Source organism: Neomonachus schauinslandi, chromosome 12, assembly GCF_002201575.2.
Source record: "Neomonachus schauinslandi chromosome 12, ASM220157v2, whole genome shotgun sequence".
Taxonomy (NCBI): domain Eukaryota; kingdom Metazoa; phylum Chordata; class Mammalia; order Carnivora; family Phocidae; genus Neomonachus; species Neomonachus schauinslandi.
Window position 1 is genome coordinate 92,987,688 of NC_058414.1, and position 18,348 is coordinate 93,006,035.

General features: G+C 49.0%; 1 protein-coding gene across 1 annotated transcript in view; it reads left to right on the top strand.

Moving 5' to 3' along the window:
• The window catches only part of TMEM178B (transmembrane protein 178B), a 331,137-nt gene that overhangs the window by 283,543 nt on the left and 29,246 nt on the right, over window positions 1-18,348 (top strand). The window contains exon 3 of the mRNA XM_021692959.1: window positions 17,870-18,007. Coding sequence (XP_021548634.1) covers window positions 17,870-18,007 — 138 coding nt within the window. The remainder of the gene's footprint in view (window positions 1-17,869; window positions 18,008-18,348) is intronic.

Here is an 18,348-nt window from a genome sequence, read left to right on the forward strand (position 1 = left end):
GAAAGAGATTGTGTTGGCAGTGAGGGTCCGATCAGAAGGGCCTGAACCTCAGCCTTCCATGTGGCCTTGACTCGGACAGACAGTGGAAGGCATTCAAGGCTTGGAGCATGGCGGTGAGAGAGTTTTGCTTTAGAAGAATTAATCTGGCAGATTGGAGAGGAGAAGCCCTAGAAGGAAGGACTCAGGGCAGGGTGGGGGGAGTTTCAACAAGGAGGAAGAGTGCTGGTGCTGATTGGGATCCCACTAAGGGCCTGACACTGTGCATGGCATTTTATGTCAATCCTCTCACCTCTGCTTAGAGATGAGGAATTGAGGCTTGCCAAAGGCCACGTGGGCAGAAAGTTACGGAACCAGGTGTTAACCCTAATACTAAAGCTCAGGCTCATTTGACTACACCAGAGGCGAGGTTAGGAGGTCCAGGGTGAGGCCGAAGCAGTGGGGAGAGCAGGGGGGGGATGCATGCATTAATTATCATGGAGGCAAGATCTGGTGACTTGGCAACCCGTCAGAAACGAAAAGAGCAAGGAAGGAGGAGAATTCGAAGTGGCCCTGAGGTTTGGGTCATGAGGATGGTGATGCCATTGGTGTCAATAGGGAAGGAGTGCTTGAGAGTAAAGATGAGGAATTGGGTTTTAGAGGTTCTGAATTAGAGGCATAAGCAGACCACCCTTGACGTGTCTAGAAAGTCGTGAGGCACATGGGGCCCAGGAGAAAGGTCTGTGCTGTTGATCTAAAGTTACTAGACATCAGATGAGTAGGAATTTAGCTCTGATTCATGTAGGTTACAAATATATTTGCAGCCAAAGTAAAATTTAGTATTATAAATTCAGATAAATCTCACGCTCTTCTTGCAATGAAAAGAATACTTTAAATTCTTTGGTAATTCATCAGGTGCCAGAGCCAGCAGGAGCCAGGCTTTAACTTCCTTCCATTTCCAAAGCCTTGAGTCTTCTTGCCTTGTGTTCTCAGGTTCTTCCGAGCAAGCAGAACTAGTTCCTTGCTTCTAACCTGCTCAAGAACATCTGGACGCCACTGCCAGTAGAATCCCTTCTACTCAGATGAATGTGATCCAGCCCAGTGTCCAGGGATGTCCCCCCATCCCTTGAGTCTAAATCCTACAAGCCCAGAAGACCCTGACTCTTTCCCCCTTTCCAGTGATTAGGACAGTATTCCCAGAAGGCAGAAAAGAATCTTTAACTTGAGATTTGTTCTGCTGCTGGGGCTGAGGACACGGGAAGTGCAAAGACCTGATGAGCTAGCATCAGATAAACAACTTGGCTACTTTTCCTACAGACATCATTTGAGATGTGGGAAAGGCTGGGTGTCAATAGATAAACATCTTGCCTTAAATATTTTATCCATCATGCTTAAAAAAAAAAATCCATGATCCATTTATGTTTTTTCTAACTCAGAAGTAAATCAGACACACCAATTCCTCTGGGAGAACCAAAACAAAATTTTTACCCAGTGTTTCCTGTTTTGTTCTGAGTTTTCATGTTCCTGCCCATGATCCTGGCCTCATTAGTGAGCACCTTGCTGGAAGAGGCTTCGATAACCTGCCCCAGAACAAAGACAACGTTGAGGGTGGAGGGAGGGAAAGGCACCCATGGGGCCAAAGGGGTGGGCATGCTTGTGTCTTGTAGAACCAGACACAAAGTACATAACAAGCATTTACTTAACAAAAGACCCTACAGCCAAACACTGGCAAAATTCAAAAGTGAATGACTAGGGGCGCCTGGGTGGCTCAGTCGTTGGGCGTCTGCCTTCGGCTCAGGTCATGATCCCAGGGTGCTGGGATCGAGCCCCGCATCGGGCTCCTTGCTCAGCGGGGAGTCTGCTTCTCCCTCTTCCACTCCCCATGCTTGTGTTCCCTCTCTAGCTGTCTCTCTCTCTGTGTCAAATAAATAAATCTTTAAAAAAAAAAAAGTGAATGACTACACATGAAGCATGAAAAATGTTTCCAGTCACATGAGATGCTTCAAGCCTAGAAAGCAAACCACACAAAATGGAGAAACATTTGAAAACATAAAAGTGAACCCATTAGACATCACTTTTCAACAAAACCAATAGAAAAGGCTTTCTCATTGACTGGCTCTAAGGGAGCCGTGTAATGTTAGCGCTGCATGGCACGTGATGAGTGACGAACGAAGGTCAGTTCCTTTCTCTCTCGCTAACTCATCTTCCAGGAGAGGCACTGTGGGCTCTTACTCCTTTGTATATTTACCAAATGGAATAGACTCATTCCTTCATTCTATGGAGCTTTAGAACTCCTCCTATGTATTAGATGTTGTAAGAGACAAAAAGAAGTAATGTTGTCTCATTTTTCCAAGTGGTTGAATGACTCTACAAGACATAGCAGACGGTAGGAGAGAAGATCCAAGGGTTTATGGATCAGCAACCTTCTCGAGGGAAGGGCTGGTGTCTTACCCATATTTATACAAGACCTGGATTAAAGATGGAGCCCCACAAATGATGGCCAGGTGAATGAGTCAATGAATGAAGGAGTGTCCAGTAAGGGAGAGGTCCAGTCCACAAGTGTGCTACATGGTGGGCCCTTCCTACAGAATGGGTGGTTCTGGGTAGAAGTGCTCAAGAGGACAGGGTCTGAACTGAGCCCTGAGTGACTCTGGAAAGGGACGGTGTCTCTCACTGATACTCACCCTCTTTCAAACCCTCCTCCCCTCTACCAAGCTTCACCTTGTTTCTCAACTCCTTCCACTGCATGTGCATATGTGGGTGTAAGTGTGTATGGTGTGTCTGTTTCCAGGCCTTTCTGGGCATTTATGAAGCACTTACTTTGTGCCAGCCTCTAAGTAATATACAGATATAATCCTCACAGCAATCTTTGAGGTAGCTACTATTCTTATTCCGTGGAAAAGGAAACAGGCACAGGTACAGTAAGGCCCCGCAGCTAGTAAGTGGTAGTTCTAGAGGTCAAGTCCAGAGAGTCTGACCTCCATATTCAGTCCTTTTCACCACGAGGCTCTGCGGCTCACATTTGTCCAGTGGGATCAGGGACCTTCCCGAGTGTATGTGGGTCTGACTTTTGGATTTGGTTAAAATGCAGAGCACATACAAGGATGTTGTCTCTGATCTCTTCAGGCCTATTCCCCTCTGCTAAGTCTTCCTCTTCTGCATGGAAATAGACTCAATCTTGCATATTTCAACAAAAGAAAAGTCCTCACTCTGTGTTCCCGCCTGTCACTCCTCTCTCCCTCTTTACAGTCAGCCTACTTGAAGGCACAGTATCTAAGTGACTTTTATTCCTTATCTCCCATTCATTCCTAGTAACTCAATGAGGCTGACTTCCGTTAAAGAGTGTTTGCCAAGATCAGGAGGGACCTAGTTACAAATCTAGTAAGCTCCACGCGGGACAGACCATGCCAATTTTATGATCTACTGCGTTCCCTTTTGCTGGCACAATGCCTGGCACACGGTGGGTGCTCAGCAAATCTTTGCTGAATGTCTTATGACATTATGTCTTATTTGATCCCAACAACATGAAGATCATTGAAATTCTTTGTTCCTTTCACTCCCCTGATATCCTTCATGCTGGATTTTGCCTGACCCGGTTGGACCATCCATTCTCCTTCTCTCCCTCTTCTCTTCCCTTCAATATTGGTCTTCAAATTCTATCCTTAGCCTTCTTCTCATTTTTATTCACCTACCCTGGGACAGCAGGCCTTCAATCCTACAGCTTTACATGATTCTCATATCAGTATCTCAAATAGTAATCTTTCCCAGGCATGAGACCCATACATCCGGTGCCATAATGGACCTTTCCAGTTATGTGTCTATTAGGCATTTAACAAACTGAACTTCACATCCTTCTCTTCTAAGATCTGTCCTTCCCATCCTTCCTCCCATCCCCCCTCCAAAAAATATAAAAGGAAATAGAAATAAATCCAAGCAGAGAAGCAATACTCTATGCCTTTTCTTCTTCTCCTTTTTTTTTTTTTTTAAAGATTTATTTATTTGAGAGAGAGAGCGTGCATGCCAGCAGGGGGAGGGGCAGACTGAGAAGGAGAGAATCTCAATCAGACTCCCCACTGAGTGTGGAGCCTGACACGGGGATCGATCTTACGACCCCGAGATTATGACCTGAGCCAAAATCAAGAGTCGGACACTTAACCAAATGAGCCATCCAGGCGCGCCCCGCCTTTTCTTCTATTCTATATCTTGGTCAATGACATCACCATTTCCCATCATCCAAGTCAGAAGCCTAGGAGTTACCAGCAACTCACCCCTCTCTGTGCCTCACACACTCAGTCACTAATTTCTATCAATTCTACTGATCTTTTCCCCCTAAGTTCTAAGAGAACTTAGCTGGTGTAGAAAGTACTTCTTTGTTTTCTTTCCCCTTTTTTTTTTTTTTAAAGATTTTATTTATTTATTTGACAGAGAGACACAGCGAGAGAGGGAACACAAGCAGGGGGAGTGGGAGAGGGAGAAGCAGGCTTCCCGCGGAGCAGGGAGCCCGATGCGGGGCTCGATCCCAGGACCCTGGGATCATGACCTGAGCCAAAGGCAGACGCTTAACGACTGAGCCACCCAGGTGTCCCGACTTCTTTGTTTTCAATTGATCACCAAGATTGATCATGGTGGCTCTAAGTCAGCATGGTTTTATAATTGTGAAGAGAATATTATGCAGGATTATATAGAATATGAGGTCTTCTTCTTGTTCCTCAAATATAGTAAATAGATTCCTGCCTTGGCAATTTTGCTCCAGCTGTTCCCTCTTCCTGGAATGCTTTTCCTCCAGATATCCACTTGTCTATTCCTTCACTTCCTCGGGGTCCACTTAAATGTCACATTCTTAGGAGAGCTTTCCTAATCTCTGTACATTAAACAGCAGCCCTCACCAGCACCCCACTGCATCTTGTCCCCCTTACTTAATTTTCCTTCATAGCATTTATCTTTGTATGTAGACATGTGTGTTTGTGTATAGGTATGTAGTTTGTCTTGTGACCTGACATGTATATGTTCACGTCTACATATGAAGTTTGTCTTTTTCCCCGGAAAGAAGATGTCATGAAGCCAGGGACTCGGTTTCGGTGACTGAATTCAGTTTTGTTGTTACATGTAGTAGCTGCTTGATGAAAATGCATTGATGAATAAATAAATGCATATGGGATGCCCCCAAAGAGAGACTTTCTGAGGATGGAATTGTTTTCACATGGAGGGTAGGATATAACTTTAGTTTTTTCCTACAGAATTCCTTTTCTTGGCAAGATCTTTATTTGAATGAGCTTTAACCACCTACCAAAGAAGCCTGAGTCTCAGCCTCCAAAAACAAGTCAGGAAAGCCACAGAGGAAAGCACAAGGGGAAAGGAGAGGTCACCCAAGTCCACTCACTCATCACTGGCCACTACCAAGGATCCACTTAATGGGAGAGAACCACAGTGGGGGGAGGGGGGCACTGCTGTCTCATGCATGGGGACTCCCAGCCTACGGAACATGCACGAACCGGAGCATTGATTTGATTTAAGATGATTCAGCACTCCTCAAAAATGACTTCATGATGGGGCGCCTGGGTGGCTCAGTTGGTTAAGCGACTGCCTTTGGCTCAGGTCATGATCCTGGAGTCCCTGGATCGAGTCCCGCATTGGGCTCCCTGCTCGGCAGGGAGCCTGCTTCTGCCTCTGACCCTCCCCCCTCTCATGTGCTCTCTCTCTCATTCTCTCTGTCTCAAATAAATTTAAAAAAAAAAGATGACTTCATGATGTATTGTGTATATAGTATTACGTATTATTGTTTTAATGATGCTCTTTATTTTTGAGTTGTGCACTATCTCTTAAGATAGGGGTGGGCTGACATATTGCAAAGATGAGGCTGGGAAGTGCACCCGCTGGAGTAGAATCATCCCTACCCCCAGAGCTCTAGGCAGGAAAGGTATTACCACCCCCATTTCAGAAAGCAGACAGGCGAACAGAGAAATAATGTGACTTAGCTGAGACTGGACAGGATCAAAGGCCAGCTCCGCTTCCAGGACAGTGCTCACCACTACTCCATGGTTCTTGCTTCTCCCAAATACCCTTTTTTCTGCCCCACCACCTGCTCCTGCTGTCCTGTGCACATGGGCTGTGGGAAACATTTTCGCTTGTACGTGGATAGACGTAAGCACACCTCCCTTAGACTTCTTTATCATACTTAAAAATTAGAAAACAAACTTTCCCAGTGTTGCAATTTTTTTTTTTTAAAGATTTCATTTATTTATTTGAGAGAGAATGAGAGACAGCATGAGAGGGAGGAGGGTCAGAGGGAGAAGCAGACTCCCTGCCGAGCAGGGAGCCTGATGCGGGACTCGATCCTGGGACTCCAGGATCATGACCTGAGCCAAAGGCAGTCGCTTAACCAACTGAGCCACCCAGGCGCCCCCAGTGTTGCAAATTTAAAGATTTTTCAGGGCGGGGGGATAAAGATTTATTGGACTCATATTCCCCATGTTGTTTTTCATGACTGGTATGCCCCGAGCCTGCTACATACACATTAGGTAACACCAGGAATGCCCACTGGTTCCATTGTATCTGTTCCTCTGCCTTGTAGGCTGGCAATGAACATGAATAATCACTGGTGTTTGTGGTAACACTTTAGTGTTTACAAAGGGCTGTCACAGATCTCATTTGATCAGCGACTCTAGGAGGCTGGAGGGCACGGTGATTAAGAGCCTGGGATTTGGAGTCTCCCACTTCTAAGCTGCCTGACTTGGGGCAAGTTCCTTATTATCTCATCAGTAAAAGGGAATGATAAACTCCTCAATTTGTTGGGAAGATTAAATGTGGTCATGTGAAGGAAGTGCTCAGGACATGCCTGGCTTAGAAAAAGAAAGCTCACTTTATTATCATCATTCTTGGCACAGATATGACTTGTATAAGGGTCATCTATAACCACCTTAATGAAAAGGCTGCAGCCTACAAGTTTATCTATTTCTTGCTGTAACCTTTTAAGGTCATTCTGTCTGATCTCCCATCCCCATTCCGAGATGACCTCTATGGGAAATTGCACAGATTTGGGGGGTGGGGGCAGTAACTTTCAGGTATGAGTAAACTTTCATTTGCAGATATTAAAATTCGAGTCCGATGTGGTGGCAGACTTTCAGCCTTGTGTCTAATTTAAATCTCCTCCCTTTCCTAGCTTGGGTTGGCCCCACTCTTGGAAACCTGCAGTGAGAAGAGAGATCTGTACAGTCTTTTATTCTCATTGTCCCACCTGCCACCCCTGAGCCCTACTAGCTCTGGTTCCTCTAGGGTTGGGAGGGAAGGGGAGGGCAGGTAAACCACCCACAGGGTCTAGGGCCTGTTGTGACTGCTCTCTGAGTTGGCGCCTTGCACGTGGTAGGGCTCGGGTGCTGGCTGTCTTCTCTGGGGCACCTTTGTGATTCCTTTGGAGGAGCTTCATGGGGACTGACATCCACTGTGGCCTCCAGCTGACCTGGTCCCCACTCCCCCCTCAGCCCCCATAGTCGCTGCCATCCCACCATGGAGACCCTTCCTGTTGTAGTCATCATACCCCTACAGGCAAAATTCTTTGATGGAGTCTTTCCAAGGGAACCTTACTCTTCATTGGCTTTCACGTGGTCCATGCAGGAAGCCCAGGTGCCTTCCCCTACCGGACTCTGGATGCGTGGCTTTGTCATCGCTCTGTGGCCACAGGTGTCCTTAACCAGCTTCTTGCCTCATTTTCTCAGGCCACATGTAGGTACCATCTGCTACACTCTAAGGCACCTGTGGGTACCTCTCCAAGTGGCACTCTCGAGGGCCCTTTCCCCGGCTTAAAGTGGTGCTGGTGGAGGAGTGGGGAAGCTCCCATGGGAGTGGGGAGAAGTCTCCCGTTATATGTAAACCGAAGGTGCCGAGTGCCCTACAGGTTGCAGAACTAGCTCGGGGCTCCTTCTAGCACATTCAGCACTAGGTCTTAACACCTCTTCTTAGAACAGTGCTGTCCCATAGAAATAGACTGCAAACCACACATCTCATTTTAAGTCTCTTTTAGCCACGTTAAATACATAAAAAGAAGCAGATAAAATTAATAACATATTTTATCTAAGCCATTCATCAACATGTAATCAATAAAAAATTATTCCTGCAATATCCACACCGAGTCTTTGACAGCTGGTGTGTATTTTCCACTTACACATGTCTCAGTGCAGGTACTCAGTAGCGATTGCAAGTACTCGTGCGGCTGGTGGCTACCCTACTGGACTGGCCAGCTTTAGAAGATGGAGGGAGGGGGCTCGTCCTCTGTTGTTTGCAGCCGTGAGGCCTCAGAACCAAGAGTTTAGCTGGGACCCGTACAGTGCATTCAGCCAGCATATGGAGAACCAGGACTCAAATGCAGGTCTTCGAACATAACGTTCAGTGTTATGTTTGCTTGTTTGGTTTTTACACCATCATGCCATTCAAACAGATATTGCAGGGCTTTGTTCATGGGGATCTCCATGGCGGAAGGGACGTTTGGGCCGAAGGAGATTGCTGTAGACATCTGTGTGAGTTTTTGGAGGTTCTGGGGTAGCTCCGCTGTGGGCAATGGCAGCTTGCAGCCCGCTCCTGACCATCCACTCATGCTGGTCTGTGTGGGGCTGTGAGGTGGAGGAGGCTCTGAGGTCTAATCGTAGATGTTTCCACAGTACGCACTGTTAGCTGGGGAGGAGCATGGCAGGTCTTTAGCTCCCACTGTTAAAAAGAAACTATTCCGTGGTAGTTTGTCTTTGAAAAGGCAGTACTCATCAGGAAATCTGTGGCCCGGCTGGGTATCCCCATCTTTTGTCACAGTAGGGCAGGTTGCCTCATTATTTGGACTTTGAACTTTAAAAACAGTAAAGCTCCAAAGAATTCCAAATCTGATTGTTAAAGCACATGTTCCCAGTGTAGAAAAGAACAAACAAAATCCCAAATATCACACCCCAGAAAGTGTTGGGGAGGTCATCAAGAGGACGTGACCACTGGTTGACCTGGGAGCTGGACCCTGGCCCTCCGAGGCTTCTGATCCATTCCCTGTCCTTGGAATATGGGTTCTGATTGCCTTTCCTCCTCCCAGAGGTGGCCCCCAAGGACACAGCCTTGAGATAGTGATGTGGTATTGAGACCATCTGGACAGTATACATGACTGAACCCAGTTGAAGCCTCTACATAAACTTCTAAGATTTGGTGGGCAGGTGTGGAGGTCTGCTTATCTTGCAGTGCCCAAGATAAGCCTCATAAGTCAGTTCCCTTGCTCGTTAAACCTGCCACCTACCAACATGGAGTGGCCTGCCTCTCTCTTCCGTCCCTCCCACCCTGTATACCTGGGAGCCAGTTTCAGATTTCACCCAGGAAGCTCCTGAAGAGGTTGCAGACCTACAGAAATGCTCCCTGTTAACATGTGGTGTATTCTTCCTTGCACTGCCCACGTGGGTGTACGTGCTCAATGCACACACACACCTGCACTGCGGGGGTCGTCCAGAATAAGTGTGTTACTTTTCATTTAATAGTCTATTTTGAACTTTCCCTTGTCATTGACATTCTTCAGAAGAATAATTGTAATAGCCAAATCATATTCCATTACATTCTACTGAATGTTAAGTTCTCTTCTGGGGTCTGAGGTGGCACCGAATCTGGAAAGGTCTGAGAAATGGAAGGGGCACGGGCAGACCGAGGCCCTTTCCCAGACCTGCCTCTTCCTGGCTGGTGACCTTGGTCTCTGGGTCACTGGCTGAAATTCCCTTGTCTCACTTTCTAAGTCTACAAAATGAGAAAAGTGACATCTACTTTCCAGAGCCATTCAGAGGCTGACTGGACATGTCTATGTAAATTACCCAACATGACGACAGCCCATAGTAAATACACAATAAAGGTTCATGCCTGTTTATCTTCCCCTTCCCTAGGCTTTTCAGATTATCTGTCATCAGCCCATTGTCCGGCACCCGCGGCACTTTTCTGGAAAGAGAGCACCCTGTAAGGTGCCTGTGTGCTTTAAAGCTTGCATCTTCTGATTGCTTGGTGGGGACTTTCCGGGGACACAGGCTTGCCAAGCCACACTGATTTCCGTACTGTGCCCTCAGAACAGCTGTCCGTGACACATGATACAGAGGAGGGGACGTGGGAGCGTCTCAAGATGGAATGGCGGATTGTACTGGTCTAGCTCCTCACTCCCAGTAGGAAGACCCAGGGCACGGAGGGCGAGGTGCTGAGCGGGGTCTCCCCAGGTGTGTCTGGTTGGTGAAGTTGAGTTTCCTTTTTGTCTTTCCCTTCTATGGTTTCTGCCCTTAGTGTAGCAATGGGGCTACAGGGAGAAGGGATTCTTGTGATTTTTTGGGGGGTTGGAACTCTGCTTCTCACTTCTGGGCTTTTTTTCCCTTCTTCCTTCTCTCCAGGCACTTGGTTTAGCTGCTGACCTAGCTCATCAGGCGAGTACACATTTTGCAATTTGCCTTCCATTGTTTTGACAATGGATGTGATTTGTATGTGGCAGCATCACATAATATCCCTATTTATGGCAGCTCTTGACTCCGGAGTTAGGGATGAGGAGGGGGAAGCTCAAGCCTGTCTTCTGACCCAGAAACCACTTCTTGGTTCTACAGCAATTATCTTTCCCCCCACGATCTCTTCCTGACCTGGGGGGAGGTGTGGTGCAGAAAGGTCTGTTGGGCTCGGAATCTGTGGGGTATCCTGTTTCATTAAGCCACGCCACATGGCTCGATGTGATCTGGAACCTGGACCTACGGTGATGTTTTGTTTGTATACAATAAACAACTGTATGATGGGATTGTTAAGCAATAGGTACTATTGGCTTTTAAAAATAAAATCAGATTGGAGGAGAAAGAAATAGGCTTCAAGTCACTGTGACATTTGAGTCACTGCAGGGCATTGAATTGGGCAGGTACATCCCCCTCACCCTATTTTATGCCATGCTACACACAGTTTTAGTAACTGTGGCAGGGTGGGATGGCACGCTCATTTAGCCAACATTTATTGAGCACCTGCTTATGTCTGGCCATACACCGGGGATGGGAAAGACACCCAGACATGAGCACAGCCCTGAACAAGCTTGCATTTAGTGGAGGGAGGGAGGCATGAGTGATTACACGAAGATACCTGAGAAGGGCTGGAGGAGTCCGGGCACCGGACACCAGCGTCTGGAAGCCTCCCAGATGTTGACTTGTTAGGGATACCTTTAAGGATGATGAGAAGCTTGCAGGCCAAGCAGGTGGGCAGCCATGTCGGCAGAGAGCACAGTGCCCTCAAGGACAGAGGGGGGAGTCTCCGTCCACTATGACTGGAGCCTGGGGGGCTTGGAGAGAGATGGAGACACAGGGGTAGGCAGAGGACAGTTCTGAAGGACCTTTCAGGGACCACAGCAAGTCAGGCAGACCTAAGAGCTGTTTTGTTTTCACATAAAAATAACTTTTTAAATATAGCCACATTATGCTGAACCAACTTACACTCTAAAAGAAAGCTGTAGGCCAAGTCTCCCATTAGCTACTTCTCTGTTTCAGTTTTAATGAACGATCGCGGGAGCCCTCGCAGCGGAGTCAGGGTCCTGCCCATGTCTCTCCCTTCTAGTCTGTGCAGCAGCAGTCACTGTGAGAGCCCAGGGTTCTGACAGCCACTGTGGCCACCAGCATCTCTGCCGTCAGCTGCTGCAGCCTCCAGCTGCTTGGTCCTCAGAGGAGAGGAAGCATCCACACTCCGGGGTGGTGCATCTCAGTAGTAATAAATAGAAAGATGAAGCCTTCCCATCAGCTTCTCTAGGTACCTGAGAGGCATAAGAACAGACTCTAGAAGGCTCTTCCCTCTGGGTACTTGATCTTTAATTAGGGGCTAACCCTGACTTGTTCCTCAGCCCTTTTTATGCTACGGACAGCAAATGCAAGAGATGGGGAACGTGAAAAAGAGAGTGACTGTAAGTGACTTCCATTTCTATACATGTTTCTGTAGCTCTAGCTTTGTGCTAGCTTCTGTTCTAAGCATTTTAGACATATTAACTGACTTAATCCTCTTTTTTAATTTTATTTTTTAAAGATTTTATTTATTTATTTGACAGAGAGAGAGAGCACAAGTAGGCAGACAGGCAGGCAGAGAGAGAGGGAGAAGCAGGCTCCCCGCCGAGCATGGGACCCGATGCGGGGCTCGATCCCATGACCTGAGCCTAAGGCAGACGCTCAACCGACTGAGCCACCCAGGTGCCCCTGACTTAATCCTCTTAATAACCCTCCGAAGCAAGTACTGTCATAACCTCCGCTCACAAGTGCAGAGACGGAGATCCAGACAGATGGGCTAACCTGCTCAAGTTCACACAGCCAGTACAGGGCAGGGCCATATGTTGAACCAGGCAGCCTGAGTCCGAGAATCTGGGCTTCCATCCCCAACTGTCAAATCTCTATATGGTTGCCCAGAACCAGACCCCCACTTGCTTCAGACATGGTTGGTGTGCAGTAATTTGGTTCTGGAATATTCTTTTCATTTGAATCCGTTTGTCCTGAGTAATCCCATAGCTGACATGTTCATTGCAGACTCTTTCTGGCTTCTCAGGCTGATCCCTTGGGGGCAAAAAGCACTTGAGTTCTGGCCTCACCATCTTGTTCTACCTTCCAGTTCCTGTGACCTTGAACCCCAAGGGACTGATGAATTTGTCAATGAATGTCCAGCTCCCAAGGCAGCCCACACTCTTCCACCCTTGGAGCCTGAGTGATATGCTCATATCATGCAGAGTGAGAACTTGCAGCAAACAAGGCTAACCCAGACGTGCCCCATGTGGCCAGTGAGGACCATGGAGTTGCTGGTCACTCCACACTCTTGACTCTGGGGCTATTAAATACAGCATCCTTCCCCCCCATCTCCACTGGGTACCATCTCAGAAGGGTCTAACGCATACTTACCCTCACTGTTTTTTGTGGGGTTGAGGGGGCTTTTTTGATGAGAAAAAAAATTACAATCATCATCATTTTTCTGTGCAAGGTCTTTAAAGAGCAAATAGAAAGATATTCAGAGCCCATATTTATTTTCCCTAAGTGGTATTTATTTAAATGCAGATATCCTGGTTTCCCCGTGTAGAGTTGCAAGCAATACCTTTCAATTTAAATGTTAATAGGAGTGTAAACTTCAAAATCAAAATTTTTCTGTGAGGGAGACCTGCTTTTTCTGGTTCTATTTAATGGTACCCCTTGCCTTTCATCCTCCATCCCCCCTCACTATCCACCCCCTTTTGCACACCATTTCCACTGTGCTGAACTAAATTCTTTTTCTAAAAAGTTGAGAATGCACCTTTCTCATTTCAAAACTTAGAATGTTAAGCATTCGGATCATGGAATACAGATGATGGGCTCGAACCCAGTAGGATTCATGAGAAGATTTTTCTTTATCTCAGCTTTGGCCCTCAGAGTCCAACTCATCATCCCGGGCTCTTTCTAAGGGGATTATTCTTAGGTCCACCCTGCATAATATTTTCACAAGGCTTCAGATACATGAGTTGGGTTTTCTTTCTTTTCTAAGAAGGTAGGAAGAAATGGGGAATGTAATACAAGCTATGTTAAGTTCCTGGATGCAGAATCCAACCCTTCACAGAGAGTGAAACAGGCAGTCTCTTACTCCCGAGGAGAGGAAGTAGGCACACAGGGCAATGCAGATGGGCAGGAATGAGGCCTTCGTCAGCACCTGGCTCATTGCACAGGCAGAGCGGCAAATGGGATTGACTCAAGTGCAAACAGGAAACAACAAAGATTTCAAGACAATGGAAATCATGTGTACTACCTTTCAATTCAGGTACAGCAAGCATCATTTCCTTCCTAAGGACCTCCCACATGCATGTGAGATCCAGCTGCTTCTTCCCTTTATTTTCTGTTCCCTTCATTTTCTCATTATTTTTATCCTGCTACACCGTGTGTGTCCTGTAAGCCTCCTTACATCTTTTTTTAGGAACATGATAGCCTGTTAATACATAAATTAGAATCAATTTTATAATACAAATTTCAGTGACTTTGACTCCGCTATTTGAAGGGGTTGGTTTTGTTCTCCAGATGTTTTCAATAGACTCCTGTTCTTATTTCACGGAGACAAAATACGTTTCGTGTCTTGCCTCTCTGGGAATATTAATAATAATTTTGAATTGTTGCCTCTTCTCTCTGGCTTGTTTCCTCAAGTTCTTTGGCGCCCAGGTTATAGGTACTGGATTGTCAGGGGGTGGGGCCAGAGCGCTGCCTGGAAGCACTGGGTTGGGGGGGGGCTTGTCAATGGGAAGCTCCATGGTAGAATGGTGGGAGGGGTTGCCTGTGGGGCCCCCCCCAGTGCTGGGTGCCTAGGTCTTTCCTCCTGTGCTGGTCATCACTGGAAAGACCTCTCCCAGTCCCCGGATTAGTTGGCAGAAGCCAGATAGTCAGCATCTGGGGGCTGAGTAGAAGGGGGCCAGGGTCCCAGGGGCAAGCATTCAACATTCTGTATGTGAACGGTCACTTAATCACCTACGAAGAATGAGCCTCGCTGAGCTTGTCAACCGCAGTGCTAGGTACCCCCACTCTACCCCCCTGGCGAGGGAAGGGGCAGGGAGACCCCAGCGTTGTGGGGTGGGTGAGGGGATCGAGGGATCTAGTTCCATCTCACACGGCTTCCACCAAATCCTGGTTGTTTATGCTCCTCCCCTCTGGGTAACTAATGGCCTGATCCAGAAGAACCTGAGGCTGCCCGTTCATGGGTCTCTGGGCACTGCGGTGGGTTGGTTTGCAGCTTGCCCGCAGCTGCATCTAGTTTGGCTCTAGTCAAGTGCACCGTCCACCGGCTTTGCCGCTTCTGGTCCTGGGTTGTTTCCTGTTGTGCTTGCCCATCCTTGTGGATGCCTATCTTTGGAAAAAAAAAAAATCATGGAACCATAGTTCTCAGCATATTTGGGAGGAAGAAATGCTCGATACATTTGTTCAATCACCATGACAACCCAGTAGGTCTTTAACTGCATTACTAATTTTATTTTCCCACACAACTCACTCCTCCTTTATGTCACTGGTTTGTCGATAAATTATTTAACTTCTTTGGATCTTGCTTTTCTTGTCTGGAAGATAGGACTATTTCTTGTCCTGTATCCCTTGCAAGCTGTTGCGGTGGCTGCACTGAATTACTACATAGGTCCGAGGACAAAATACCCAACCACACATGCATGGCTCTGCAAAATCAGCCTCATGGGGTGACGGTAAAAATCCTCCCGGCCAGTGAAAATATTTGGGCCTGACCTCTGGTCTTCATCCTGCTTTCCAGATCAACAACTTAGCCCGGCCCTCAGCTTTTGCTGACACAGTGCCCCTAATCTGTGCCCGAGGGCCACAGCCCCACTCAGACTTGGGACACAGGTGACAGTTCCCTGTCTCAGAACTTTTACAAGAGAAATTATCTTCTTCATGCCCCTGCCTCTCTGCCTTTCCTCTAAGTTCTAGACTTGGCTTTCCTCTGCAACCATGATGACCTTCCCACTTCCTCCAATTGCATTTCCTTTTCCTGTCCCGCACCTTTTGTCCATTCCGGGCCCAAGGGCACACATCCTACAGGACACATTGTCCACGTAATCTCCCAGGCAGTACCTTTGCTCCCATGGGTCTGCAGAGCCTGAAGATCAGGAAGGCCTTCCCATGAGCAAGGCCAAGTGCAGTGGTTGGTAGGGGGGTTCTCTGGCTTCAGCGATGTTGTCTATCCAGTGCTGCCAAAGGGGCCAAGATTTGAGAAGCCCCTCATGCACTGAAAAGGGAATCAGTGGTCTCACAGAGGCAGAGAACGAAATTTCCTGATCTGTTTAAGGGGGATATGAACTTACTTTATTCCAAAAATACCCTGACCTCTCCTTTCCCACTCCCGCCGCCTCCTTGCCCTTGACTACAGTGGAGAGTGGACGAAGCATTTCCAGGGGTCAGCCCAGATGGACTCACACATCAATGGGGGGTTTCTTCTCCACCAAGGAGGCAGCTCGGGCCTGGCTCACTCAAAGGACCATGGGTGGCGGCGAAGGAAGAAGGGCTGAGGAGGTGGCAGCAGAACCGTGTGGGGAGATGGGGGCCAGCACGACCACGGCGGTTAGCTCCCAGGCTAAGTGCCTGTGCGCCTGGCAAGACTGCGCCTCTCCTTTCCAGCGGGCTGTGGGTGCCTGAGCATGGAAGCAGGGAGCCAGGCCGGGAAGCTTCCCGGCCACATCGGCGATCAGCGCCATCTGCATAGTGTGGCATGGTAATTGCATGGTAATTAGGCAGCCCTGGCAGTTCTCATCAGTGACTCTCATGTCTCCCTGGCCGGGACAGGCATTCCGGGCTGGGAGGCGAGGACCGAGGAGAGCAGCTAGAGCAGGAACCTGGATGGATTCTGTGGATGAGATCTGTGGCAGAAGTCCGTGGATGGATTTCTGCCTCTGCCACAGGGTCCTGTCCTGCTTCCCATCCGGGCTGTTCTCCTTTGCCCCCCAACCTACGCCCCAGCCAACTCCTCCTGGGAGGGGAGGGTTTGCCAGCATCTCATCGTCCTTGTCAGGTCAAGGAGCGTGCACCTTCCGAGGGGAGAAGGCTGAGAGTTCTCTAGCCTAACTGTGCCGGGGTCTGCCATGGCTCCCGATGGGGATGACTGGATTGGGAGAGGAACAGAGGGGATGGGACGCCCTCAGGGTCTGCAGAAACCTGCCGGGGACTTGTGAGGGATGAGATGAGATTGACCCGGGCTTCCCTGGGGTGTGGATGTATGTAGTTTGTTGTCGGGTGCCCTCCCCTCTACCCTCACTCTCACTCCCTCCTGTTGAGGGAGGGGAATGACCATGGGGTCCTACAGGCTGCTCTGGCAAGCCCCTGGGCGCAGAGGCAGGGCAGGTGGCTTGCTCCTACTTAGCCCCATTGGCAGGACTGGGGCTGGCGGATGGGCTCCGCATGGACCACAGAGGTGGACAGGGAGCTGCAGGCCGGTGGGCACTGGGGCAGGGTGGGGGGAGCCAAGGACAAGCAGCTAGGGTGTTACCCAGAAGGAGGTAAGAAGGCTGGATGCCAGGGAGGGTGTGGGAGGCTGGTGGGGGCACGCAGTGGAGGGCAGTCGAGAGAGCCAAGGGCAAGGTGCTGAGTGAGGGAGGCTGAGATGTGAGAGCAGCTCTGCCCTCGCGCTTCCACTAAAAATACTGCCTTTCTAGACAGCCCTTCTCCTGCCTGTACCCACGTCGGCTTTGTATGGTGGAGTCAGTGAGGCGTGGGACGGGGAAAGGCCAGACCCAGAAAGCTGGGCCGACCTGGGTCCTGGGAGCGGAAGAGGCCTGCCCAGGGGCTCCGTGTGAGAGCAGGACGTGTGGCTCCCCACCTGCAGCCCCACATGCAGGGAAAGCTGAGCCCCTGGGAGCCCAGTCAACCCTGGAGGGAAGGGAGGGAGCTCCTGGCAGGTGCAGCCAGCCCGCCAAGACCTCGCCTTCCTCCAAAGGCCCATTTCTCCCCGAGATGTGGATGGTGCCCAGAAGGAGGCAAGAAGGGTAGCGCCCAGGAACCACACAGATCTGGGCTTGATGCCCTGTTCTGCCACTCGTTAGCTGTATGGCCTTCAGCAGTTCACTCCATTTTTCAAATAGGGATAAAGACAGTACCTGTCTCAAACGGTTGAGCCAGATGCTTGGGAAGGACAGTGCTACACCTGGCGCCAAGGAAGTGCATAAGAAATGACACCAGATGATGACGATCTCCCCCGATGCTTATGAACCCAGCTGTCCTGGCCTGCTTTTTGCACCCGAGGATAGCTACCATCGGGGGCGCTCTCCTCTACAAAGGGAGCTCAGTTGTGCAAACTTGTCTGAGAAGGGTAGGTTGCCTTCCTGCTCCCCACTTCTGCCCAGGGCCAGGATGCACCTTGACCCTGAGTTCTAGGTTCTGAAGCTGACTTCTGTCCCCCTGCTTCCCCACAGACCTGCGCAGGATGACAGCCGGCTTCATGGGCATGGCGGTGGCCATCATTCTCTTCGGCTGGATCATCGGCGTGCTGGGCTGCTGCTGGGACCGAGGCCTTATGCAGTATGTGGCAGGGCTTCTCTTCCTCATGGGAGGTAAGGCCGCAGGCTTGGGGGCCTCTTGGGGGGCAAAAGTCCTGGCTCCTGGGATTCTGGGAGAATGGCCAGGGGACATTCATTCATTCATTCATCAAACATTTTTTTAGTTCCTCATAGCCATCTGCCACTGTTCCAGCTTCTGGGGATGCAAAGGCTAATAAGATCTGGTCCTTCACTCTCGGGGGTCTGACAGCCTGGTGTGGGAAAGATGTTGTGGTCACGGCGCGGAGAGAAGTATCAGACCCAGAGAAAGCACGAACTCAGAAAATGCCCCGGCATTTTATGCACGTATTGGACTTAGTGGGGTGGGGGAGGGAAGCTGGGCAATTTCCTTTTCA